The sequence below is a fragment of the Quercus robur genome, chromosome 2, assembly GCF_932294415.1.
Source record: "Quercus robur chromosome 2, dhQueRobu3.1, whole genome shotgun sequence".
Taxonomy (NCBI): Eukaryota; Viridiplantae; Streptophyta; class Magnoliopsida; order Fagales; family Fagaceae; genus Quercus; species Quercus robur.
Window position 1 is genome coordinate 40,041,291 of NC_065535.1, and position 25,664 is coordinate 40,066,954.

The window sequence follows — 25,664 nt, forward strand, 5'->3', positions numbered from 1 at the left end:
AACATGAACCGTGTGAGTGGTATGTACTTCAGATTTCCCCCCACCCCCCCAGAATTAACATAAAAAGCCAAAAGGAGACAGGAAAATATACAAACTATAGTACACACAGAATTAGTATTGTTTCTTATTGTTATTCTCATGGTAAAATATTTGGTGCTTCAACCGGAAGTTTCGTAGAATTTTTTTTATTATATGATTTTATATAATTCTAATTAGAAGGGGTGGTGGTGGTCCATCAAGTATACTGCTCTTTTGCCTTGCTTATCAAGCAACCTTCTAATATCTCTCTCTCTCTCTCTCTCTCTCTCTCTCTCACTGCAACATTCATGGCAAAAGCATAATCATCAGCACTCCAGCTCAAAACCCATGTGAGTTCCTATCATCCTTTCTTTTTCTCTCCTATTTCTATTTTTCTCAACCTCTCTCTCTTTTCCTATCCTTCTTACATCCCCATGAAGAATTTTCTTTTTCGGCCTATATTGTACTCTTAAGTCCTAACTATAATCTGTTATGTAAAATTATGAAACTGAAAACCCTTGGTTTCGTGTTTATCACTCAAAAGTTTTACTGTCAGTGTGATGTAAATTACTAAATCTTCTTTTCTTTTTTTTTCTTTTTTTTTTTTTTTTTTAAACACGGTTTAAGTTATATTAACTTTGTCGATTTCACCATTTTACCATGAAAATGGTAACCCAATGCTTATCTATAATGTTTTTGTTTTTTTTTTTTTTTTGCTTCTTCCTATACTATATGTTATTATTATTATAATTTCAATAAATATAAGTAAAAATTCAGATGGGTTGCTCTAGCTTTTGAATGTTTGGCTTAGAAAACAGCTGTGAAGGCCGTTTCTTGCCTTTTGCTTTTGTAGTCAAGGCTCAAACAAAGGTGAAGTAGAGAGCCCCCTTGAGCTTTAGAAAAACAAAATACCAACCAGGTTTTCTTTCTATCCTGTTCTCTTCCTTTCTCTTTCTCTCTATTCTTTCTTTGTTTCTCTCTCTCTCTCTCTCTCTCTCTCTCTCTCTCTCTCAAACCGCCTACATGCGCTTCTTAATTTGGCAAAGGCTTAAAGTTGGTATGTAGGTTTGAGGGTACCTTTTCCTTTTTTTCCTCTCTTACACAGAAACACACACAAAGACAGGCACTTGCTTCAGTTAAAGTAGCCAGAGAGGGAATTCCGGTGTTTTTCATGGTTAAAGCAGGTTTATAGTTCAATCCCACTGTGACAGTTTCCTTTTTTCCTCTTCTTCTTCTTCTTCTTCTTCTTCTTCTTCTTCTCTTTACAAGTTTTTTCCTAGGGAATATTTGTATTTCCTATCCTGGGCATATATTTTCTCATCTGATTTCCTGATTTTTTTTTTATTTAGACTGAATTGGTTGTTTGGTGTATTCTAAGAACATGTAATCAATCAGTTTTTTTTTTTTTTTTAGTTACTATATATATCCAACACTTCTTTTTTTTTCTTTTTTTTTGGGGGAGGGGGGGTCATTCCTTAATTGTTTTCTGATGGAACCAGACTTTGGTTGAGCTTGCTTGTTTATATATATATATATATATATATATATATATACACCTTTTGAAACAACAGTCCAAGTTCATATTTTAGAAAACTGTTGTAGAAGTAGAATACCCAGAAATTTTATTTCTTTGTACTCTTTCCCTTTACTTCTGAAGCATCAGATCTCAATCAAAGTTATGGTTTCTATCAATATAGAGAGCAAAGCTGGGATATGAGATTTCAAGTCAAGGGAAAAAAGATAGCTGCTATATATTCAGTACGTGAAAAGAGCAATGAATAAGAGTAGTTTGGGCTCCATCAGCAGCTCTGATCTCATCGATGCCAAGCTTGAAGAGCATCAAATGTGTGGATCCAAGCACTGTCCCGGTTGTGGACACAAGCTTGAGGGAAAGCCGGTACGGAAAATCTCATAATATTCTTGGCTTCAAACATAAAGATTTTTTTTTTTTTTTTTTTTTTTTTTTAAATATGAGAAATCGCAAAAGAAAGAAATATGCTTGCTCTTTTATTATGATACTAATATTATTCTCACAATCATTTCTTTTCATATAAAAACAAATCAAAATTTAATTAAAGGGACCCTCTTTTTCTTTTTTCTCTCTCTTTTGCTTTGATTTTTTACTTGAGTTTGAATTGAGTTTACAGGATTGGTTAGGTCTACCTGCAGGAGTGAAATTTGATCCTACAGACCAAGAATTGATCGAACACCTTGAAGCAAAGGTAGAGGCCAAAGACATGAAATCTCACCCTTTGATAGATGAGTTTATCCCTACTATTGAAGGAGAAGATGGGATTTGCTATACCCATCCAGAAAAACTTCCAGGTCAGAAACTGGAATATTATCTATGTGTTTGTGCTGGATATGTCAACACTAGCATCATTTAATATTGTTAGGTTTTACTAAAACATTAGGTCTCAAACCAAGTGAAACTTCATGCATTGGGTATGTTATAAGTACACCATGCTAGCTGTTCCTATATTTGTTACGACTTTGAAGAACCCCACTTGTCTGCAAGTTTGTTACACCTAAGTCAACCTAACTTTGATTTTTGCTGATGCTTCATTCACATTAATTCCAGGAGTCACAAGAGATGGCTTGAGCAGGCATTTCTTTCATAGACCATCGAAAGCTTACACAACTGGGACAAGAAAGAGAAGAAAAATTCAAACCGAATGTGACTTGCAAGGTGGTGAAACAAGGTGGCACAAGACTGGCAAAACTAGGCCTGTAATGGTGAATGGCAAGCAAAAAGGGTGCAAGAAAATACTAGTCCTTTATACAAATTTTGGCAAAAACAGAAAACCCGAAAAGACCAACTGGGTCATGCATCAATACCACCTTGGTCAACATGAAGAAGAGAAAGAAGGGGAGCTTGTGGTTTCAAAGATATTCTATCAGACACAGCCAAGACAATGCAATTGGTCTGATAGGAGTGCAACCACTGGCGAAGGAAACAGTGACCCCAATAGCAGGAGAGATAGTGGTAGTGGAAGTTGTTCTTCCAAGGAAGTAGTTCCTCATAGAGATGAAATGTCTGCAGCTGGGGTTGCTCCAATATCAGGTTACGGTGCCATTGACATTCAACAGTTAAAATCTGACCATTTCAGCTTTGCCCCACTCAGGAAAAGCTTTGATGAGGTACATTTATTTGTTAATTAATTCATTCAATGTTTTTTTTCAAACATCTGAAACTTCCATGCATCTCCTTTATCAATCAAACACTAATCAATGATAAACATATATAATTTATGGGTGTTGAAGTTAGCATATTGCTAGAAATTTTTGTCTTTTTCGGCTCAATAAAATTTAGATGAATTAAATCACATCACTATTAGCATGTTGAATTGTTGATCTTCAGCGTCTAGAAGTAATTAGATTTTGACATCAAACTAGTCATATACTTCTCAAATATTTTTTTTTTATTTTTTTATTTTTTAAAGAACTCAAAAAGTTTTAGGGTTGCTTTTCTCATACCCATTGCTTGCATATGCAGCATGAAAACTCTATGGACCTCTCTTGATTAGCATTGTCAGCTAACTAAAGCTTGTTTACCCACCAAAAGGGCTACATTAAATTGAAATAAATGCCCAAGCTGACAAATAGAAAAACAATAAAGAGAGAAAAGAGAACTAAAGCGAAATGAAGGGAAGCTGAAAATGGACTAGCTAGCAAACTGCTTCATAAGGGTGTTGTCTGTTGCAGGTAGGGATAGCAGAGGCTTCAACAGCAAGGGAAGCACCGGCATCAGGCACGTGCGAAGAGTTGCGAGATCATCAGAGGCCACATCCTATGGCCCATGAGCACCATCACCAACAGCAACAACATCACCATGCACACCATCAGCTTGCAACTACAGCCTTCCACATCAGCAGACCTTCACATCCCATTTCAACCATCATTTCACCACCTCCACTCCATCACACCTCTATTATTCTCGACCAAGACCCGTACCATGTCCCCAGAATAATGCTCCAAAATGAGAATTTCCAGGTAATCAAGCTATAGTCTGAATTAAATTTAATTAATAAATAAATAAAAATCATATTCAGGTCACAAAGGTCCAACTTTTACTGGTAGATGTGTTTCCTAAATATGTACTTCATTAGTCGGTGTAGTTTTCTCCTTTGTTTGCTAATACTATTTTCTAGTACTAAAGTGAGGTGTATAAGATAAAAGAAAATGTAAAAGAGTGAGGGAGCCGCAAGAGTCGAAAACTAAGACCGTGTTACACCGGCAAAGACTAATGATACAATTTTTTTGAATGTGTATAAACTAAAAGTTGCAGTCTGGTAATATTTCTGAGTTTTTAACCGAAATCCAGTTGAGTCTGAGTCGTGGTTTTCATGTGGCAGACTCTGTGAGTCAAGCTGCTTTTGATGTTTGCTAAATTACAAACATGAAATTGTCTTTATACTTTTAAATCCTTGTTGAAGACATGATGATTAAGAAGTGTTTTTCTTTTGTTCTTTGTCCTTGTCTTTTGAATGCATAAATACAGCAGCAACAACAACAGCAGCAGCAGCAACAGCAACAGCATCATAAACTTGGAGGAAGGTCTGCATCAGGTTTAGAGGAACTCATAATGGGTTGCACTTCAACTAATATCAAAGAAGTGAGTGTGAGCTTTTTGACCCTGAAATCCATAAGCCCTTTTTTTTTTTTTCATAATTGCAACTAGGGGAGAAGAAAGAAAAGGTAAATAAGGATTAAAAAGGACAAAAAGAAAGATAAATAAATTCCTTTGTTGATATAATTTAAATTAAAGAGAGAAACCAGAAGAACTTTTTTTTTTTCTTCCTTTACACTTTATCTTCCCTCCCGGTCCTCTAATGCTAGAGATGCAAGCATCTAACCTAGCTTATCAAGACTCTATAGACAATCTTTTCTACCTAAATGCATGGAAAGAGCGAGTTAGGTTGAAGAATTTCAAGGGAAAATTAAAAGCACGAACTGAAGCTGCTTTTGTACTTGTTTTTTTTTTTTTTTTTAACAGCTAGATATAACAGTTTTTTTTTTTTTTTTTTTTTCCTTTTTCATTTTCTGGGTTGATCTGTTTTTTATCAGATCAAAAAAATAGGAAACCTAAGAATATAGTAATAAGAAAATGTGAAACCAGAAGAGACTAAAGAACCTCTCCTTATTCTTCTTTTGAAAAACTTAAACTACAAACTACTTTTCCCAGGACTTTTTCTTTTCAATAATTTGCCTGTTAACATGCTATTCAAATGACAATAAATAGCACTAAAAGGGTCATAATTAGGTATATAATTTAAGGAATTGTCTTTCTTTTTCCCACTTTTGAAAGGAGAGGAATGATAGTGACTTGTATCTTTTGTGATGTGTGGCCTTACAAGAAAGACACAACACCAGACATTTTGATTGCTAGGGAAAAAGATTAAAGAGGCAGCTTCTTGTTGTTTCATAAGTAGACTGTATATATATTGTATTCTATTCCATCTCTAACGCTAATCTTCACATGCCTGGCTTGCATTTAATTTGTTGCAGGAATCATCCATCACAAATCCTCAAGAGGCAGAATGGTTGAAGTATTCTTCATTCTGGCCTGACCCTGACAACCCGGATCATCATGGGTAGGAGCAAAATATTATAGAGAATAAAAAACAACCTTACAGACAACATCATTATCGTCATCATTAGTATTTGAAACCTTCCTCAAGTTCTTTTCAACATGAGGCCATGAAACCATCTATAGTTGGCACTTTTTCTTTTCTTTTTACTGGGGGAGCCTGGCTAAGCTTTGATGGCTCTCAACCGAACTAACTGTGCAACAGTCCATGTTGGAAAGAAAGAGAGAAAGAAGAAAAGGAAAAAGAAAGAAAGAAAAAACAAAGAAAAAGAAAAGAAACCAAGAAAGGCTGCAATCTATTCTGACAAATAGAAGAAGAACCAAAGACCCAAAGCAAATCCTTCCTGCATGAAAATCATCACCATTATGATTACAATATCATCTTTATGGTTATTCTTATTATTTTATTATTTTAAGATGTTTGTATAATTTCTCTTTCTTGTTCTTTACGAAGAAAATACCAAAGAGTTTGTGCAAATTGCAACAAATACTTTGTTAATTGTGCTGTGATTAATCACTTTGTTAGTAAAATATGAATATATAGGGCTTCATATGATTTCCCTTTATAGAAATGAAGATGCCCTAAGCAATTGTTTAATTTATCTCATTGATGCTTCACTTTTCCACATCTTTTCATAATTTGGGAAATTTTCAATGAGACGTATTGGTTCTTCTCACTCTTTTTAAATTATAGGTATATATATGTGACATGGATTTTAGAAGTCCATAGCCTTTGCAAAATTCCAGGTATTATATAGCTGATCTAATTAACAGATCAAATCAACTGGGTTGGTCATAGCTTATTGACATCCATCTCTTTTTCTTTTTTTACCTTAATAAAAATCACATACATAAAGATACTTATTTTAATTTCCTAAAGAAGAGTTGGTTTTCCGGAGGAAAAGAATATATGCCCAATCATATGCCTTTATGTTGTTCTTATTGATGGTATAGTAGTAGTGTCAAGTGTGCCTTACTTACTTAAATTCGAGGAAAAAATCTTTCTACAGTTCAATTAGGTCTTGTTACTGGATTCTAGGATATGTTTACCTGAATTTATACGTAATCTACCAGAAGATAGAGTAAAATTTAAAGTAAGTTTTTGTTGAAATTATCAAATATATATTGGAACTTGAGTTATTCTACTACATATAAATTGAAATGTTTCATCTCATCCTCAAACTTGAGACTCCTTTTGTAATCATGAATATACTCTGATGGTATATGGCATAATTTTTATATTACCATGTTACATTTTATGCATTATTCAGAGTACACATAATGCTAAATACCAATTATCCTAGTGGAAACTAACTGAACTGCTTTCCTCTCCCAGATAAGACCTTCATGGGAGCTTTTATTGGTACCACTGTCTGCTTAATAAGAAGTATGGTAAAAGGAAATTTTTAGGTCCTCTTGGTTTTTTAATATATACCCTTATGTTTGATAATTTTGTCTAACCAGTGCCACTCCATTATTTAAAGTGAAAAATTGGTACAGTACTGCTACATAAATGGAATGAACGTCCTTAATTATTTTGATTAAACTATCATATCATGCTTGAAGATTTTTTTTTTTTTTTTTTAAGTGGCTGTCATTCTATTAAAAGGCGTATAATGAGTTCTTTGGGTCTACTATCAGAAAGGAGGGAACGAAGTTAAAATTTCTTATTGGAAGTATGGAATCTTTACATGGTAGCAACAGAATTCACATTTTAAGTCGGTCTTTGTTTTTTTTTTTTTTTGAGTAATGACTTCTTTATTGCTTTATTCTATTCTAGATTCGAGCTTTTTTCCTGCAGTATTATAGAGTAAGATGTGCTTATCCCATGAGAGGGAGAGAGAGAGAGTGTGTGTGTGTGTAACGTGCATGCTATCTTTTCTTTCATGGGACGTGCATGAAAAAAGTTAAAATCAACATTGGAGGCAAGGCAGCTTCATCGTAGTTTCTGAAAGGAATAAAGAATGAGAGGACAAGAATAAACTTTACGTTTTGAAATGACAATTAAGCATCTCCAGCCCTGATTGAAATTAAATTGTCCTATTCCTATCATCAAAATATTTTTACTGACCATGACCATAAGCAGAGAATGTAAAGGAGGTAATATGAGTCATTTTATAAGGTGTGGGAGAATCCAAACACAGTGGTATACACTGATGCTTCATTTGGGATAATATTTTGGTAAATAAACAAGAAAAATAAAGGAAGATCCTATAAGGGATGGTGCAGGGAAAATAGGAGTGAGTGTGTCTGTGTCTCTTTCCACATGCAATAGAAAAATAAAGGCAAGACATGTCTAGCTCAACATAAAAAGGTGATATTCATTTCTCTCACTTTATGGAAGATTTTGAAAGGGGGAAGAGTACCCATTAATTAGACCATATAGGTAGAGTATAAGGTTTTTCTCCTGGTGTGCTGATTTTGGTCCCATAAAGAAGTTGCAGGAAGAATTGTTGTAGTGCAAGGAGGAATATCACAACATGGCCATACCCAACTTTTTGGGATTCTTCCACAACCTTGCTTTTCAAATACAAAGCTCACACCTTTCACTGCTTGCTGCAAATTAGAAGCCTATAATTATATATAAATATATATATGGGGTGGGGGGAGGTGTCTTGATCATGAAATGCTAGACTAGTGCACTTCATGACTCGTAACTAGCTTCTTTGGGTAGGTCTTAATCACCTACAGTAAGGAGTGGCTAGTTGTGTCTTTCTTGAAAAACTGTGGAAGAACTGAATTCATATTTTTAATCTATATATATATATATATATATATATATATATATTGTGGCATGGCCCATTAATTGTAATTAGTCAATTGTACAAATCACACGGTAGCTAGCGCCTAGCAGCAGAGGAGTTAGCATGCACATCCTTGAAGAAGTGGTTGAAAGTTAGGATGGTTTGTTGAGCATACTCTGCATGAGTAGAGATATCGGCAACTTGGATTTTATATTAGTGATATACGAATTAATTAATCACCACAGCAAAACGATTGGTTTATATTAAGGAATTATTCTACATAATCCGACTCTCTAATTCAACGTAATAATATCACAAGGGAATTTTCTTTGAGAAAGCTACTGCAATATCAGAAGGAATTGGCGATTGTTCCCTTTGAGCCGGAAGGAATATCATTTTATTTTTAATGTACGGAATAATTAGCCAATTGGTACCCCACAAATGCGGTTAAAATTGCATGCTATACAGATGTTGGAAACAAAGTTTTAATAATATATACTCTCCTTTCCTACCAAAAACAAAGTTTTAATATTACATAAAACCAGTGAAGATAAGGTTGGATAAGAATGTGAGATATATTGTATAAAATAAGCTACTGTGGGTATTCATAAGATTTTATTATAATTTTCAAGCACAGGACAAGAATTCACACACACACAAAAAAAAAGAAGCTTTAAATTTTTACGCCAAAACCCTTAAATGTAAATTTATATTGAGAAGAATTTATCACAAGCTACTGAATTATGAAATTTTGATTAGAAAAAGAACAAATCAAGGTTCTAGTTACTCATACAAGAATACATTTTTTTTTAAGTAAATTTACTCATGAATAAAAACATCTCAAACCTCATTCACCCTCTCATATTTATGTATGTAGAAGTAATATATTGTACATAGGAAAATAATTAGGTCCTCTAGGAACACTGAAATATAATGTTCCTTTCTTTCATACTCATTGTAGACCTCATTATAAATTTAATTAGGAGGATTCATCATAAATATAAGAAGAAGAGCACCATGTTACCATATTTCAAGAGTATTTAATAATTAGTCATAATCTATAAACTAACCCAATGAGAGCATTAGTAATGGACTAGAATTGGACTAATTCGGCTAAAATTAGGCTAACTAACCCATAAGCAAAACAAAATGTTAGTAATAGTGCATGGCCAAATCTGAATAGTGCTGTGACTTAACAAAGTGAGTTATCTATCTCTTTTGAAGCTCTCTCCACCCTGCCATGATTGAAGCTCCCACCTCCATGCTTTCTCTCTCACCCAACAATGGTCAAAGCTCTTTGAACTCAGCTGTGGTCAAGCCTCCCTTCTCTTCTCACTCCTCTGCTTTCTCTCTCTGTCATCTCTAGACCATGGAATTGTGAGCTTGGGCATATGGGGAATGTGATCGATAGATTGATTTGGTTGTGTCTAGGTCTTTGATGGCTTCATGATGGACTGGTTGTAGTTGTTCAGGTTTCAAGGAAAGGCATGGATTGGGTTTGTTGTATGCTTGGTTAGGTGGGGTTTTGGGTGGGGGATGAATCAGGTTTGTTGGTGATTCAACCACTGTGTACGGTGGTCAAGAGTGGCAGTGGCACCTTCAGATTTCAGGGTTTGCTTAGGTGGTGGCAGTAACAGATGGTTTTGCCTTTGGGGTTGTATGATTGCTGCCAATGGCAGCATCGGTCAATGAAGTAGAGCGGGAGAGGCAAGAGAAGTAAATATTAAATAATAATAATAACTTGTTTAATTAGAAATAGATTGAAAAAATGGAGTTTTGATGCAAAACCGTGTGGCCATTAGTTTTTTTATTATTATTAAGTTTGGATAAAATTTTGTATTGTCCATTGTGAACGTTCTAAGCTCCCAAAATCCAATAAGGAAAACTTTAATAATTAAACTTTGTATCAAATATCAATTGAAAACTGGATTTGGATCCTCCCCATTTCAAAGTAATTGGAGTGTCTAAGAGTAAGCTTCACGCACGAAATGGGTCAAGCGGCTCAGATAGGCTCTAGAGAGATGTCTCTCTCTCTCTCTCTCTCTCTCTCTCTTTTGCTGAATAAGAGATCTCATTCTCATAATCTCATCTATGTGAGAAGCTTTTACTCTCTACGTGTTTGAAAATTATACTGAAAGTCCTTCGTAAACTGTAAAAGAACCCTTCTTTTTTCTTTGCAAGTACCCTGCAACTGGTCCCAGCCCCCAGGGCATAGAAAAACATGTAGTCACCAAACTCCAAAGGCGCCCGAATTGGCAGGGCTGAAAATTAGGTACTAGTCTACAGGTACTAATACCGATGATGGTCCCAAGAGACTTTATAGGAGTTTCTTTTTTTGTGAAGCTTTTTTTTTTTTTTTTTTTTTTGAGAAGCTATAGGAGTTTCTGTCCGCAACGACCTGCAGTTAATTACTCAAATCAAAATGGGAAAATATATAAGTTTCAACCTTTAATTGCCAAATTCAAGCATTAACGGGAAAAGACAATATTGTGAAATTGTCCCTAGACTTCTCTTACTTAACTACCTTGCTAAAGGTCGAGTTTCATGTGAAGATGACAGACGGTATCTACATCCCATCTCCAAGAGTTCTAGTTCTAGTTCAGCCTGTGATATTAGCAAGTAAAGAAGACTAACCTGCTCAATCTTTGCAGCCTTTCCGTTGTCAACATGAGCTGTGAAAATAACTCCTTTTGACCACACCATCAATTCTGAGGCAATAACTCATTTATTCCATTGGCACAAACCAGGACGTACATAAGCAAAATGATTATGGAAATGAAAAAAATTGATCCGACAGTTTATGTACAAGTGAAACTGCAAGTCACACCTCAACATGAATACAGTGTTACAATCTTGAAATCTGCCGTATTCTCTCTCTCTCTCTCTCTCTCTCTCTCTCTCTTAAAGACAAAGCTACCGCAAACCTGGGAAATCAATAAAATTTCTATACTTATTTCCATAATGCTCCTGCACAAGTAACTAGCCCCTTACATATTTGTGATGTGCAAGGGCTTAGCAAGCACGTGCCTCTGCTACCGGCAGCTGCCTAGACACTGCTAAACAACCACCAGAAACTTTCAAGGATGCAAAAAAACAAGATAGCCTTGCTATCATTGGCCGAGCCTTTGCTGCTTTGGGGACCATGGCCAGCTGCTTACCAGTTTCACCATCATAATTGCCATGATATCCTTCAAGATCAGCTTTTGTTATCAGAACTGCATCCCCTGAAGGAGAGCATGCAATTGTAGATGATTCGCGCTTGCAGTACTCTTGAACAGCCTGCTTATGATAATCATTGACATAGAAACAACAAGCAAAATGTTATTTTGTACAAAAAAAAAAATATATATATATATATATATATACACACACACAAATTTGTACATACTGGACAAGAACACATCTCAACCCCACAATGCAAGGTGACATAAAAGAGGTGACAACAACATTCTCCATATTCCAGTGCCATCGTGAGTGCCACCAAACTAATTTTTCCCTAAAGATGAAAAGGGAAGGGGAATGGGGACTGAAATTTTTCAGAACTTACAGACATTCTACATCACATTGAAATTTTTAGGCCACCTTATCACTTACCTTCCACTGTGAAGGCGCTAGCAGCACCCGAGGTCTTCTAGACCGCACATATTCCAGGGCATCAATAGGTGTCATGTGCTTGTACCTCACCTGCAAAAAGTAAATAAATCAACTCTGCAACTTTCATATGATCCAACTCTAAGGGGTAGGAATTGATTGAGAACCACGCTACATGAAGTAGAGTCCACTAGTTTGAATCTTCCTTTCCCTCTCCCCTTTGGGCTAAAACTTTAAAATATATATATATATATATATATATATATATGATGTCCAAAAGGAACACTTATAAAAAAAATAAATAAATAAAAACAATGGTCCAAAAGGCATATCTAGATATAGATATTCAGATCCCAATATGCACATTTTCAAAACCAAATCAACATGCAACCTATGCAAGGGAATAGAATATTACCAAATAGCAAAGAACAATGGTTGTACTCCTTCCTCGCCCAGCTTTACAGTGAACATACGTAGTTCGACCAGAAGATGCGTTCTCTGCATCCATAAAGCAAACGGAAAATAAAATTAACTTTCATCAACACACCACACAGCCCAGGAATTATGACAAAAGCAGAGAGATAAATTCACTCACGGTGAATGAAGTCCACAGCTTGGCTAATATCCACAAATGAAGGAGCAAAGAGATAATCTCTTGTGGGAATTACTAGATGGTCAATCTCATGGGCCTGAGAACCATTAATCAATTAGGAAGAACAAGTGTATCTCCGGCAGTGAAATAGAAATTCTGATTTAAAATGCTAAGTAATCAACATTCTGTTATTCACATAGATGCCTCTCCATTCAATAAATTTATAAAATGTTCCATGAAACCAAAACGGGAAATAAAATTATACTTTTAAGCCATAAACCAAGTATATACAGTTTTTTTATTTTATTTTTTAAACGGAAATTTATCACACCTAATCATAAAATGATATGACAATAGTGATTTTATTAGTTCATAAGATCCAAATAAAAGCGAATAAAGAAACAAATGGTAGAGAGTAGAGAGAGTATACAAGATATAAGGATGTAGGAACCAAAGTTTCATAAGGTTCGTTCAAAGTAATGACACCACCCACACCAAGCTGCTTCAACCGTGGAACATCTTTGGGAAATGGAACCGCACCCAGCAGCAAGAACTGAAAAAACACAACGAATTAAACAAATTTTCAACTCTCAATGCATAGACTCACTAGGTACCGTACCATCTTCTACAAACAAAACACACTAATCACCTTAGCCCACAAGCAGCCACAAATTATTTGGCTACTGACAAAAAACCTTCACCACTTAAAAAAAAAAAAGAAGCATAACCCTTGTTTGGAATGGTTGGTGAGAAATCAGAGCAACAATTTAATTCAAATTCAATTTAAAAAAAAAAAAATTAAAGTCAACTAATTCCCAATGCAAAATAGTCAAAACCTTAATTTCTTTTCTTTTCATTTGGTGGTAAAATCAATCAATTAAAAAAAAAAAAAAAAATGAGAAACATTTGAGAGCAAGAGGCAGCGATGAATGACCTGGTCAACTTGATCCCACCATCTGAACTCGGACTCGATCTTGTTGCGAAGCACATTATACAAAAGGGTAGGGTAAAAGAGGATCCGAGCACCGGCTCCGACGATGGCTCTCTTGGCGTCAACGCTCCTCACAATCACAATCTGCCTCCCCGAAACGCCATCGTCTGCTCCATCCTCACACTCGTCTAATTCCTCGATCTTCATCAGATAAACCCACCACCACCACCACTACCACTTCCACTTTCTTGCGCTACTACTTTTTTTTTTTTTTTTTTTTTTTTGCTTATTCGTCGGAATTTGGAGACAAAGAGGAGTCGGAGGGATTTTGTTTTTTCGAATTTTGTAAATAATGCAAACTTGGGGGGCTGCTTTCTAATTTTGGAGAGTAGAGAGTAGAGAGAGATGCGAGAGGGAATCGGATATTATAGGGAACCGAATATATGTGGAAATTCAATGAATACCCAAAACTAGCTTGCTTGTTGAATAATATACGAGTGTCACTGTCTCTCACGTGTGACCTTCCACACAATGCTAAATTCTTTACGTAGGTATTATATAAAGATGAGAAATGCTAGGTTCACACTATTTCACATCACTTTAGTTATAACTCGCCATGTGACGAGTTGTGAGTGATAAATGTGTGGTGGTGGGTCATGTAAGACCATATCTATACTATTCACAATTCACCACATGGCAAGTTGTGGTCAAAATTGTATGAAATAGTATGGTCCTAACATTGCTCTATAAAAATTGAGTAATCGTACAAACATAAAATAATAATAATAATAATAATAATAAAACAATTTCACGACAATTTCAAATTATTAGCAAATTTTTATTAAATTTTATTTGGACTCAATATTATTAATATTATTTTTTATTTACTATTAACAATTTACCATGTTATTGGTTATCAAATTTTTTTTGTCTATAACTTTCTCCTAAGGTTTGGTTCAATGACCAGGGCAATTTCATATTGAAAGCATGGTAGTCACAGAACTATCTTGTCCTGAAAAAAAAAATTTATATATATATATATATATATGTATATATATTTTTAAATTATGATTAATTTACCCTTAATTATTATATATATATTTAAAAAAATTATGATTATTTTCCCCTTAAAAAAATTTTATCACTACTCTAAATTTTTTTAAGCCCAACATAATTAAACTTTGTACAAAATTTGGTAACAAGCTTTTTTCTTTTTCTTTTTTTTTTTTTTTTTTTTTTTTTTTTGAGGGAATTTGGTAATAAACTTGGTTGGAGACTAAGGTTACAACTCCATTTAAATTTTTTTTTTATTGGATGTGAATTTTAACAAATTCACCATTAAATTACATCTTCTTTTTATATCCTCTATACTTGCAAACTTTCAATAAGATTAAAGATAAATAACTATGTCATCAATAAAATATTTAAATTTTGAGTTTTTTGTAGTCTAAAATTATACCTAAAAAATAAGTTTAAGGATCAAATTTTAAATAACATCCAATTAGCATGAAATTTGACATATTTTTTAAGAATATAAAGAATATGCAATTCAACGACTAAAATTTCAAAATATGTAGTCATATTTGTTTAGCAAAAGTTGTAACCTTAGGTTACAATTAAGTTTGTAGCCAAATTTTTTCATTAAACTTTGGTCCCCCTTAACGATATATTAAGCCCTTACAATCAAAAAGAAAAAGCTCAAGAAAATTTTTATTGAACTAAAATTTTGAAAGAAATGTAATTTGTAGCATAGATAAAGAGATTATCATACAACGATTTTAAAATAAGAAAACTCATAAAAGAAAATCGTAAAACTTTATGTATTTGAGTATTTTTTTCTGTCAATATATGAAGTTCTCATTTTATTAGATTTTGTATAATTTTAATTTTAATTAAATTTATATTTTTTTCTTTTAAAAAATAATTATTCTTTTTTTTTTTGCACTAAAAATTTTCAATTTATTATGACACTATTATAAATATATTGAAAATTTTCAGTCGTATTTTACGTAGATATTTTTTTTTTCCTAATAAACTTTGATTTGGCAAATGCCAAATAATTTAAAAATAAAAGAAGAATGTCAAAGATATAAAAATTGATCAAACAGGGAGTCAAAAGGTATATTTATATATTTCTTAACCTCGTGCTTTGTTTTTCTCTATCTTTACAGACATCTTTGGGAAATGAGGTTTGAAAGGCAAGTGAAAATTCACATCAATTCCCCTTTCCTTCATTTTTCTTAATTTCACTATATATTAAACTAACAATTATCTCATGTGTCTCTATTATGGAGTGAATCTCTCACACCTAGCTATAAATTTAACTGAATAAAATACTCATTCCATGAACCAAACACAAATACCAAACATCAGGAAAATTATTAAATACTTTAAGAGTACAATAAATGCGTATTTTTCCTTCTTACATAACTGCGGGTTCCATTAATTAAATTTATGGTGGGACTCACAATTCATGTGAAAGAAAAAGTACGCATTTATGATACTCCGGGAGGAACTAATAATTAACAAGAAGATCATCATCGACTCATTTCCTTATTCCTATATTTATCTTTCCTACGTACCAAACAATAACATTGCCTATAGTTATTGTCAAAAAAAAAAACATTGCCTATAGTTAAAGGTATAAAATATTTACTACTGCTTCAGAAGCAAAAATCCATCCTTCACATGAACGTCATTACAAGTTATAATTGTAGCATTCATTGTGTGAGGAAGGACATGGAACTGTGGTGGATTGATGAAGTACTAAATTAATAATAATTACTGGTTTATGGGAGGTAGGACATGGACATGGGACCAAAAGGTGGATTGATGTTTAAGAAATTTCAATTTACAATTGGACAAATGTCACTTGTGGATTATTGGCTGAAAAGTTTGGTACAAGTAAAAAAGAATGAAGGAATTCTACTTCTCATGCGTTGCTCAATACTCAATCTAGGGTGAAAAATAAAGAATTATGGATTAATTAAGAACCAATGCGTCGATTCTTTCAATTTATTTATTTATTAAGCCTTACATTAAAATAACATGACCAAATGGAGATCAAGTATTTGTTTGGTATGACAAATAAACTTTTTTTGTTATTACCCAAAAAAAATATATATACAAATTTTTTTTTTCTGTGAATTAGAGTATCTGTGATCTTGGATAATTTCCAACAATGAGCTATTTGAATGACTTCTTCTGTCTTTTTGGAAAGTATGTCTTACTTGCAACTTATTATGAGGTTGTGATTGTAAGATTAGACCTTTTTTTTTTTTTTTTTTCTTATTTGGTTAAAAAAAATCTTATTAAATCGCCTCAACAGCCGCTTATATCATATGATAGGTCATGATGATTTTTAAAAAAAAAAATTTGAAGTAATAAATGTTCATAAATAATTAATCTATATAATAATAATAATAATAATAATAGGTGAAACTGAGAGAAACTTAAATTAAAATTCCAAATTAGAGTTTCAATTTTGCATCATGTGTCATAAATTATTTATTCTTAAAGAGTTTTATTTCTTAATTTTAGAATCAAATATGGGACCACATCATAAATATTCATCCAAGTGAGTTATTAAGTATAAAAACCAAAAAGTTTAGAATAAATGAATCGTAAAAAATTAAAAAAAAAATAAAAAAAAAGGGTGCTTCACAATAAAATAAAATAAAATTTAAAAACATGGACAATTTACATTTTATACCTAATAATATCCTTACAAAATTTTTTAAAGAGCTAACAAAATATAAAAATAACTATCAATAGTATTTAAATTATATATATAGGAATTATATTATGCATCTTATTGTATATATTTAAGTGTATTCATGCATATGCGTGGAGTTAGAGCACTCACAGCAGTGGTGCTAAATAGCTATATTGCTATTTTTAGCACCACTAATCACAAAAGTGGAGCTATAGCCAAAAAATTTGGCTTCTCAGCTACAGTGCACATCTAAAGATAAATGTGCACTATAGCACAAAGCTAATATATATATATATATATATATTTTTTGTTCACACATGGTTAGAATTTTCTTTTTCTCTCTCCTCCTTCCCCATTTCTACTCGTTGCTCCTCTCTCCCCACAGTTGGTCCTCACTCTCTTCATTTCTTCCTGTTGCAAGCTTCAATTCCTCCACTTGCCGTCGACCCAAGCCCCTGCCCAGCACCGATCTTTCTCTCCGTCATTTTCTCTCTCTAAATCGAATCCAAGCTCAAATGATCTAATGATTTTCAATTTTAGTTGATCTGGTGGGTTTGGTTGTTACAACGCAATGACGAGGGGTTAGCCATGGTGGGTTAACCATCTCTTTCTCTCTGTCTCTCTCTCTCTCTCTAGCCCTCTCTCTAGATTGAATCCAAGCTTTATTGATCTAATGATTTTTGGTTTTTGCTAGGTTTTGGTTGATATGGTGGGTTTAGGTTGTGATTTGGTTTTGGGTTTTGATTTGGGTTGAGGTTGTGGGTGGTGATGGCAGTGGCAATGGGTGTGGGCAATGGTGGCTAGTGGCAGTAAGTGTGGGTAGTGGTGGTGGGTTTCGTTTTTGCAGTGGTTTTTTGATGGTAGGTGGTGGCTTGAGTTTGTGATTGGTGATTTTTGATTTTGTTTGTGATTGGTGATTTTGTTTGGTCTAGGTTGAGGAAAAAGATTAAGGATTTGGGTTGGTGGTTTTTTCTTTCTTGTTGTGGACTAGTGGTGGTGGATGTTTGTGCTGTGCTGGTGTTTTTTTTTTTTTTTTTTGGATGTTTTTATTATTTTAATGAGTTATTTGTATTATTTTAATCAAATAGCTAAAAATATAACGCCATCGCTGTGGGGTGTGAAGAGGTAAAATAGATAAATTGACTTTTGTAGGTGTCAAATAGCTATATTTTTTACTCCACTGCTGTGGATACTCTTACAAGCTAGTTACTATAATTTGTATCACACCATTTAGTGATTATTTTTACTGATAATAAGTAGGAAGTAGGAATTTAAATTTAAATTCTCTTTCATGGAAGAATATATCAGTATTATTAAGCCACAAGGCCTAAGAGCACTAGCATTCGGGTGGCCAAAAAAGTTCTATTTTACCACCTCAAAAGTTACTTTATTTATTATATCAACTCACTTTACAATACACCCAACATTCCAATTTCTATATTTATACCATCTCATTTAAATATTCATTTTTATTCTTTCTTTATTTATACCATCTCATTTAAATAATCATTTAAATAATACTAATATTTATTGAAATGAGAAGGAGCTTGCGTGTTGCTGAATTGCAATGAGAGAGAAGGAGCTTGCATGCAGCTGAATTGAAAAGAGAGAATGTCAGACATTTCAATTACAATACTAATATTTATTTTGCATCCAAGTGAACAGTTGGTTCTTATATATAGAACCAACTGTTCACAGGTTGCAAAAAATTTTAGAAACCCATACCTGGATGTGGCGTGTTTTTTGAAGTTTTGGTTGTAAAATAGCAAAGGGGATGTTTACACCCCCAATGCTAGTGCTCTAAACAAAAATCAAAACTCATTTTGCATTATGGATTGGAATCGGTGTAGGATTCCGATATACCTTCTTCATGAATTCACTGGAGAAGTCTATGTTAACTAGTGGTACTCTTACTCCATTGGTTCATCCCTTATAAGGTAGAAAGAGAAAGGAAATCTTTCCAATGTGGGACAAGCAAAAATTGTCAAGGAGTACATGAATTTCCTTGAAGCAAAAAATGCACCCACAATATATATATATATTTTGTCCTCTTTTTTTTTTTTTTTTTTGGGATAGGATTTATATTTCTCCTTGAATTGCTTTCTTGTGCTTAGAATCTGATTTTAACTATTAATTGTGGAAAATACCAGATTGGTTGTTGTTGTCTACGACTATGAGAATGACAAACATAGTTTCCATAATTAAAATTAAAATTAAAATAAATAAATAAAAAAGAAAAAAGAAAAGAACAGAAGATGACAAACATAGTTGTTGGTGATGCTTACTTTTGATTTGCCACCCTTTGACAATAACCCTTTTGGATTCAATTGGAATTGGGTAGATGAATTTTTTAGTTGTTAACGGTTCTGCTTAACTTGTTCCCCCCCTCTCCGTATTACGCTAAACTGCCAGTGTTGTGATTGGACTGGCTGGTGCTGAAATAGAAGATGGATCAATTTTATTAATCAACCTCTCTCTCTTTCTCTCGTCTTATCTTCTCCCTCCTTCCTTCCTCATCTCTATCTATTTTATTAATCCCTTATCTCCTTATCTATTTTTATTATGTGCAGATGGTTTTTCTTCTCTAATCAACGAGGCAGTAAGGAATCAAATGTTGAGCGGATTATCCATTTGTAGAGGTTGTCCTATGGTTTCTCATCTTTTCTTTGCGGACGATAGCCTCTTGTTCTGTAAAGCTTCTGAGCAAGAATGCCGCAAAATAATTGAGATCCTTGAGCTTTATGAAGCTGCATCTGGGCAGAAAATTAATGCGGAGAAATCATCGGTTTTTTTCAGCCATAATACCCCTCAGGAAAGAAGGAATAAAGTGTTGGACATCCTTGGTCTGATGCAAGACACGAGGCATGGGAAATATTTGGGGCTTCCATCCATCATTGGAAGGTCCAAGACCGAAGTTTTTGCAGAAGTAAAGGAAAAAGTGGGGAGGAAGTTGGCGGGATGGAAAGAGAAGTTGTTGTCCATAGGAGGAAAGGAGATTTTGATAAAGGCTGTGGCGCAAGTGGTTCCTACTTACACCATGAGTTGTTTTCTAATCCCGAAAGGGTTGTGTGAAGAGATTGAAGGGATGATTAGAAACTTTTGGTGGGGGCAAAGAAAAGAAGAGAGGAAAATTGCTTGGGTGAGTTGGGAGAAGATGTGTAAAGCAAAAGCAAATGGAGGCATGGGATTCCGTAACTTCCAAGCCTTCAATCTAGCAATGCTCGCGAAGCAGGGATGGAGACTTTTGTCTAACCCGGAATCCCTTTGTGCAAAAGTTCTTAAAGCTAGATACTATCCGAGTGGAGATATCTTGAACTCAAAACTGGGCTGCAGCCCTTCATACACATGGAGAAGCATTTTTAAAGGTCTTGAAATGGTTCGGAATGGCTCTCGTTGGAGAGTTGGTAACGGAAGGCTAATCCACATTTGGGAGGACAAGTGGCTCCCCACTCCAACAACTTATAAGGTAATTTCTCCTCCTCGGCCTTTTGATGATTTTCCTATGGTTTCGGCATTAATTGATGAGGACACAAAAAGATGGAAGGTTGACACTTTGAAATCCTTATTTCTTCCGTTTGAGGTTGAAACTATCCTCAATATTCCATTAAGCCATAATCTTCCTGAGGACAAAATAATTTGGGTGGGAAACAAAAAGGGGATTTTTTTCTGTAAAAAGTGCGTACTATGTGGCTCTTTCTATGATAAATTCTTCTGGTAGTGGCGAGTGCTCCTACAGGGACCCTAGAACTCCCCTTTGGAAACGGATATGGCTTCTTAAAATCCCCCCAAAAATAAGAATCTTTTCTTGGAAAGCTTGTGTTAATGCATTGCCAACTATGTCTAATTTAAGGAAGAGAGGGGTTAGCACGGATGGGCTATGTCCGGTGTGTGGCTTGGAGGATGAAACTATCCTGCATGCTCTGTGTAGCTGTAATGCAGTGAAGGAGGTTTGGAGATTGTGGAAAGATTGCCAAATTGATTTAGGCGCTGAGTCTTTAGATTTCTCGGATACTGCTTTGAAGGTGTTAGCAGCCGGTAATCTTAAGGATTTAGAGATTTTATTTGTGGTGGCGTGGGCTATTTGGCATAGCAGAAATCTGAGGGTGTTTGAGTCGGTCTGTCAGGGGGCTGATCAAGTTTGGAATTATGCAGTTAGTTTGATCTCTGACTTCAAGGAAGCTGGAAAATTTTGCTCCTTGGGCCCTAAGGCTGGAGAGGTGAGCTGGAGAAAGCCACCTGATGGAGTGTTCAAAATCAACACTGACGGAGCGACGGGTGGAGTTGGCGCGCTATCTAGTATTGGAGTCATTGTCAGGGACTGCAGAGGCCAGGCAGCTGGTGCTCTCTGCCGTGTTCTTCCTGGCCGCTTTACCGTGGAGGAGACTAAGGCTCTGGCAATTGAGGCAGGAATCCTTCTTGCTAGAGAATTGGACCTTCAACAGATAATCATTGAATCGGACTCTCTTACTACAGTGCAGCGCATTTTAGCTAAGGATTATAGTGGGGGGCTCGGTCACATTGTTAATGGTATAGTGAACCTCCTTGATGGTTTTGTTGGCTGGCAGATTCGGCACCTGAAAAGGGACTTTAATAGGGTGGCACATGAGCTTGCCAAGTTTGCTCGTTGTAATAATGTCTGTCACTTGTGGAGGGGTGTTTCTCCTCCTATAGTTAGGACACTGATGCACTTGGACTGTATGTAACTTGGCTTGCTGTTTATGCCTTGCTGTAACTTATTTGTTTTTAATTGAAATTTTCCTCATCAAAAAAAAAAAAAAAAAAAAAAAAAAAAAAAAAAGAAACGGTTCTGCTTAACTTGTTCCCCCCGTCTCCGTATTACGCTAAACTGCCAGTGTTGTGATTGGACTGGCTGGTGCTGAAATAGAAGATGGATCAATTTTATTAATCAACCTCTCTCTCTTTCTCTCGTCTTATCTTCTCCCTCCTTCCTTCCTCATCTCTATCTATATTATCTAAAAAAAAAAAAAAAAAAACCTCTCTCTCTCTCTCTCTCTCTCTCTCTCTCTCTCTGTTTTTTTTAGAGATAAACAGTGAAAGAGAGGATTCAAACCGCAAATATCCACTTGGCTATTACTTGAACCCGAATCTATCTTAGTGTGTTTAATTTATTTACAATAGTCTAAATGTAAGAGCATTAGTATCCAATATGTTAAATGCTAAATTTTTAGTATTTAACATATCAAACATAAAAAATAAAAAATCCCTACCTCAAATGTGTCAAATGCCAAAAAACAAAATTAGCATTTGGTCTTGTATGCTTTTACTAAGAGCATCATCATCAACTGTACTAAAAAAATGTCATCTTAACATATAAAAAATTTTCTTTACCTATTTTGACACCATTTTACAATTCACCTAAATAAGATATTCCATTCTTCCATTCAATACATTAGAATAATATATACTACACATTAAAATAACATTTAAAAAAAAAAAAACTACAACAGTATAAATAAATACAAAACATACCACTTCCCACAGCCCACCAACACCACCGGTCCACCACTACCCCTACCACCACTGCAACCATGGCAACATATATATATATATATATATATATATATATATATATATAAACCACCACTACAAGCCAAGAAAATCAACCCACAACCACTAAAGAAAAACCCACCGACAACAACAACAACAAAAACCACCACTGGAAAACGAGTCCTAGCCAATTGAGAGAGATTTGAAGGTGCGAGGTCGTTGGAGTGGTGTGATGGATGGCATGACGTGGTGGATGGCTCAACAACGAAGCATGGTGAGATTGGAGTGGCTGAGAGAGAGGGCTAGACCGAACTAGATGGGGAAAGAGAAAGATATGTTGAGGAGGAGAGAGAAAAAATGTAAATAAAATAAGAATAAATTTTTAGCATTTGTTGTCTGTATCGTTCTAATAGTAGAACGATACTATAGCAAATGCCAAATCTATTCTAGTGATGGTGCTAGTGCTTTTAGAGCATCATCATTGGTGGAGTTAAAATTTTTAATTTTTAGCAACTCAAAAAGTTACTTTATTTATTTTAACACCTCACTTTACAATACACCTAAAATCAAAGGTTCTATTTTTTTACCACTTTATTTAAATATTATTTCTTTATTCATTTTTTATTATTCTTCTATGTCTCTCTCTCTCTCTCTCTCTTTGAAGATTCTGAAGTAAGAACAACCCAACAAACCTAAACCCCAGCCACTTTGAAACCATAACCAACCAAAAAACACATCAAATCTTAACAAAACACAAACTGACTTGGAATTATTTGGTTTTTCCCACACAGATTCTGATTGATATAAAAGGATACACCTTCTCTTTGTCCTCATTTCTCCTTCCTTCTCTCTTCATCTTCTTCAACGAAAACATATGACCATAACCTCCATGCTTCATCTCAGCTCATACCAACCCAACTCTGAATTCAACTTCTAGGGATAATCCAAAACACAAACCACCAAAAAGATTCATTAGTCTCTAAACCATTTCGGGCCAGACAAGGTAATCCTGAATTCCCCTTTTCTTTGCTCTTTGCTTGTATTCTTACTAAAACTTCATCACCCAACTTCATTTCTCCTTAAGGAAGGGTTTGGAGCAAGATCCACTCTCTTGATCATCCCATACATACCTATTTCATGTCCACCAAGGTTAGTGTTGATACCCATTTCTTTTCTTACTTCCATATATATATATATATATATATATATATATATATATATGTATGTATGAATGTATTTGATAAGGATAAAAAGGATGTGGACGGTTTCACCCTGTTACATCGGCCACAAGCAAAGGAGCTTTAAGCTCGTAATGGAGGGAGATGGTGCGCGTATGCAAGAAGATGGGCTCTCCATGACGGTCGGATAGAAAGCTGACGGATACAAAGTGGATGGTGGCAATGCCACGTGACATCCACATGACTTAAGAAATCTCCAAGGAACCCTAAATGGAAATATCTTGCACTCTTCGCTTTACCATAGTCAAGGAATCTCTATATGGGAAGAATCCCGCGAAATACGTATATTTATTGAGGTTTTTCTCCACAAGGAAGTACCTTCTTGGCCAAGAAACAAAAGTCGGTTCTACTCTACTATAAAAACCCCAAGCCCTAAAAAAAAACAAGGTACATATAATTCACCCCAACTCTGGTACTCTAGAGTTGTGAAAAGTTCTCTAACTTAACCTTCAGAGGGTCTTTGGCTGGTACTACATCGGTACTCTCCCGAGGTCTTCTTGTTCTGTGTTGTGCAAGTGTTGTCTTGAGCGTGTGAGGACTGTGCGACTAATTGACAATTTTTGGCATCATTAGTTGGCGCCGTCTCTGGGTAAGAAGATAAGCCATATTTACTGCTTCCCAGACAAAAAGTTGCATGGTACTTACTCATTCGATGGCAACAACCACTAACAATCAAGGTAATGAACCTCCCACCACTGCCCTAGAGAAACAAGTTTAAACCCTCGCAGCGGTAGTGGAATGCCTCACCAAGCAAAATCATGACCTAGAGGAACAGTTGGGCCAGAAGAACGCAATGCTTAACACCCAAGAGGAAGACCAAGAAGGAACCAGCACCCCCAGTAGACAAGAACAACAGGATACCAGCCGTCCATCCGGCACAGATATGACTCCCCCTCACATAGTCGTGGAGATGCAAATGATGAAGGAGTAGATGGACTTCATAATGAACGCCCTCAGAGGACGGGTGTCCAGTGACCTCGACAACTTAGTCCATCAAATTGATTCACTGTTCACCACAACCGTCTCATCATTCCCCTTACCACCAAAGTTTTGAATGCCTCAGGTGGAAAGTTACGACTGATCTAAGGACCCACTAGATCAATTTAAGTCCTTCAAGACTTTGATGCACCTACAAGGAATGGCAGACGAGATTATGTGCAGGGCCTTCCCCACTATGCTGAAAGGCCCCGTAAGGATTTGGTTCAGCGAGTTGACGCCCAATTCCATTAGTACCTTTAAGGAGTTAAGCACCCAGTTTGCCTCACACTTTATCGAGGGGCACAGGTATAAGAAATCCACTGCATGTCTAATGAGCACTAAGCAACGGAAGGATAAGACGCTAAGGTTTTACATAGCCCGTTTTAACAAGGAGGCACTCTCAATCAATGAAGCTAACGACAAGATACTCGTTGCAATGTTCACGAACGAGCTACGGAAGGGTAAGTTTCTATTTTCCTTGTATAAGAATGACTCAAAAACCATGTTGGATGTGATCTACAAGGCTAATAAATACATGAACGCAGAAGACGCGCCACTGGCTCGTGAAGAGAAGCCCAAAAAGAGAGAAAGGCAAGAGAAATCACGGCAAGACAGGGGGCGAAAGATGGCCAGGACAGGAGATAGAAGGGAAGATAGATGCTCCAAACCTCCAACCAAAAGATTCATAAGCTTTGCCCTTCTGAACACCTGAAGGGGCCCTGACATTCCTTGGCAAGTTGAAGGGAGACCCCAGCAAGA

At 35.2% G+C, this 25,664-nt stretch overlaps 2 protein-coding genes across 6 annotated transcripts; one reads left to right on the forward strand and one right to left on the reverse strand.

Moving 5' to 3' along the window:
* Nucleotides 1-245: 245 nt before the first annotated feature.
* LOC126713680 (NAC domain-containing protein 75) lies at nucleotides 246-6,180 on the forward strand. Of its 5 annotated transcripts, none has more exons than XM_050413511.1 (7): nucleotides 246-368; nucleotides 1,716-1,915; nucleotides 2,166-2,343; nucleotides 2,600-3,159; nucleotides 3,724-4,011; nucleotides 4,520-4,633; nucleotides 5,527-6,180. In XM_050413511.1, the coding sequence occupies exons 2-7, from the start codon at nucleotides 1,793-1,795 to the stop codon at nucleotides 5,614-5,616; spliced, it is 1,353 nt and encodes a 450-aa protein (XP_050269468.1). In that variant the 5' UTR covers nucleotides 246-368; nucleotides 1,716-1,792; the 3' UTR covers nucleotides 5,617-6,180. The 5 variants fall into 5 exon arrangements, with proteins under 5 accessions (XP_050269468.1, XP_050269467.1, XP_050269469.1 ...); XM_050413510.1 differs by lacking the exon at nucleotides 246-368 and adding an exon at nucleotides 803-937; XM_050413512.1 differs by lacking the exon at nucleotides 246-368 and adding an exon at nucleotides 814-937 and having other exon boundaries at nucleotides 1,676-1,915.
* A 4,878-nt stretch (nucleotides 6,181-11,058) lies between these two features.
* Nucleotides 11,059-13,927, reverse strand: LOC126713681 (phosphatidylglycerophosphate phosphatase PTPMT2). Its single transcript, XM_050413514.1, has 6 exons — nucleotides 13,470-13,927; nucleotides 12,966-13,088; nucleotides 12,539-12,632; nucleotides 12,359-12,441; nucleotides 11,947-12,036; nucleotides 11,059-11,631 (listed from the first exon to the last, which is right to left on the reverse strand). Exons 1-6 carry the CDS (start codon nucleotides 13,671-13,673, stop codon nucleotides 11,365-11,367), a joined length of 861 nt encoding a protein of 286 aa, XP_050269471.1. The 5' UTR covers nucleotides 13,674-13,927; the 3' UTR covers nucleotides 11,059-11,364.
* Between the last annotated feature and the right edge of the window lie 11,737 nt (nucleotides 13,928-25,664).

What these genes read in the sequence shown, in the direction of transcription:
- LOC126713680 (XM_050413511.1), top strand. Translation starts at nt 1,793, where the DNA reads ATGAATAAGAGTAGTTTGGGCTCCATCAGCAGCTCTGATCTCATCGAT. An exon ending in TCAGGAAAAGCTTTGATGAG is followed by an intron (nt 3,160 to 3,723) that starts GTACATTTATTT and finishes TGTCTGTTGCAG; the next exon opens with GTAGGGATAGCAGAGGCTTC. An exon ending in CTTCAACTAATATCAAAGAA is followed by an intron (nt 4,634 to 5,526) that starts GTGAGTGTGAGC and finishes AATTTGTTGCAG; the next exon opens with GAATCATCCATCACAAATCC.
- LOC126713681 (XM_050413514.1), bottom strand. Translation starts at nt 13,673, where the DNA reads ATGAAGATCGAGGAATTAGACGAGTGTGAGGATGGAGCAGACGATGGC. An exon ending in TTCCTACATCCTTATATCTT is followed by an intron (nt 12,633 to 12,965) that starts GTATACTCTCTC and finishes AATGGTTCTCAG; the next exon opens with GCCCATGAGATTGACCATCT. An exon ending in TAGCGCCTTCACAGTGGAAG is followed by an intron (nt 11,632 to 11,946) that starts GTAAGTGATAAG and finishes TATCATAAGCAG; the next exon opens with GCTGTTCAAGAGTACTGCAA.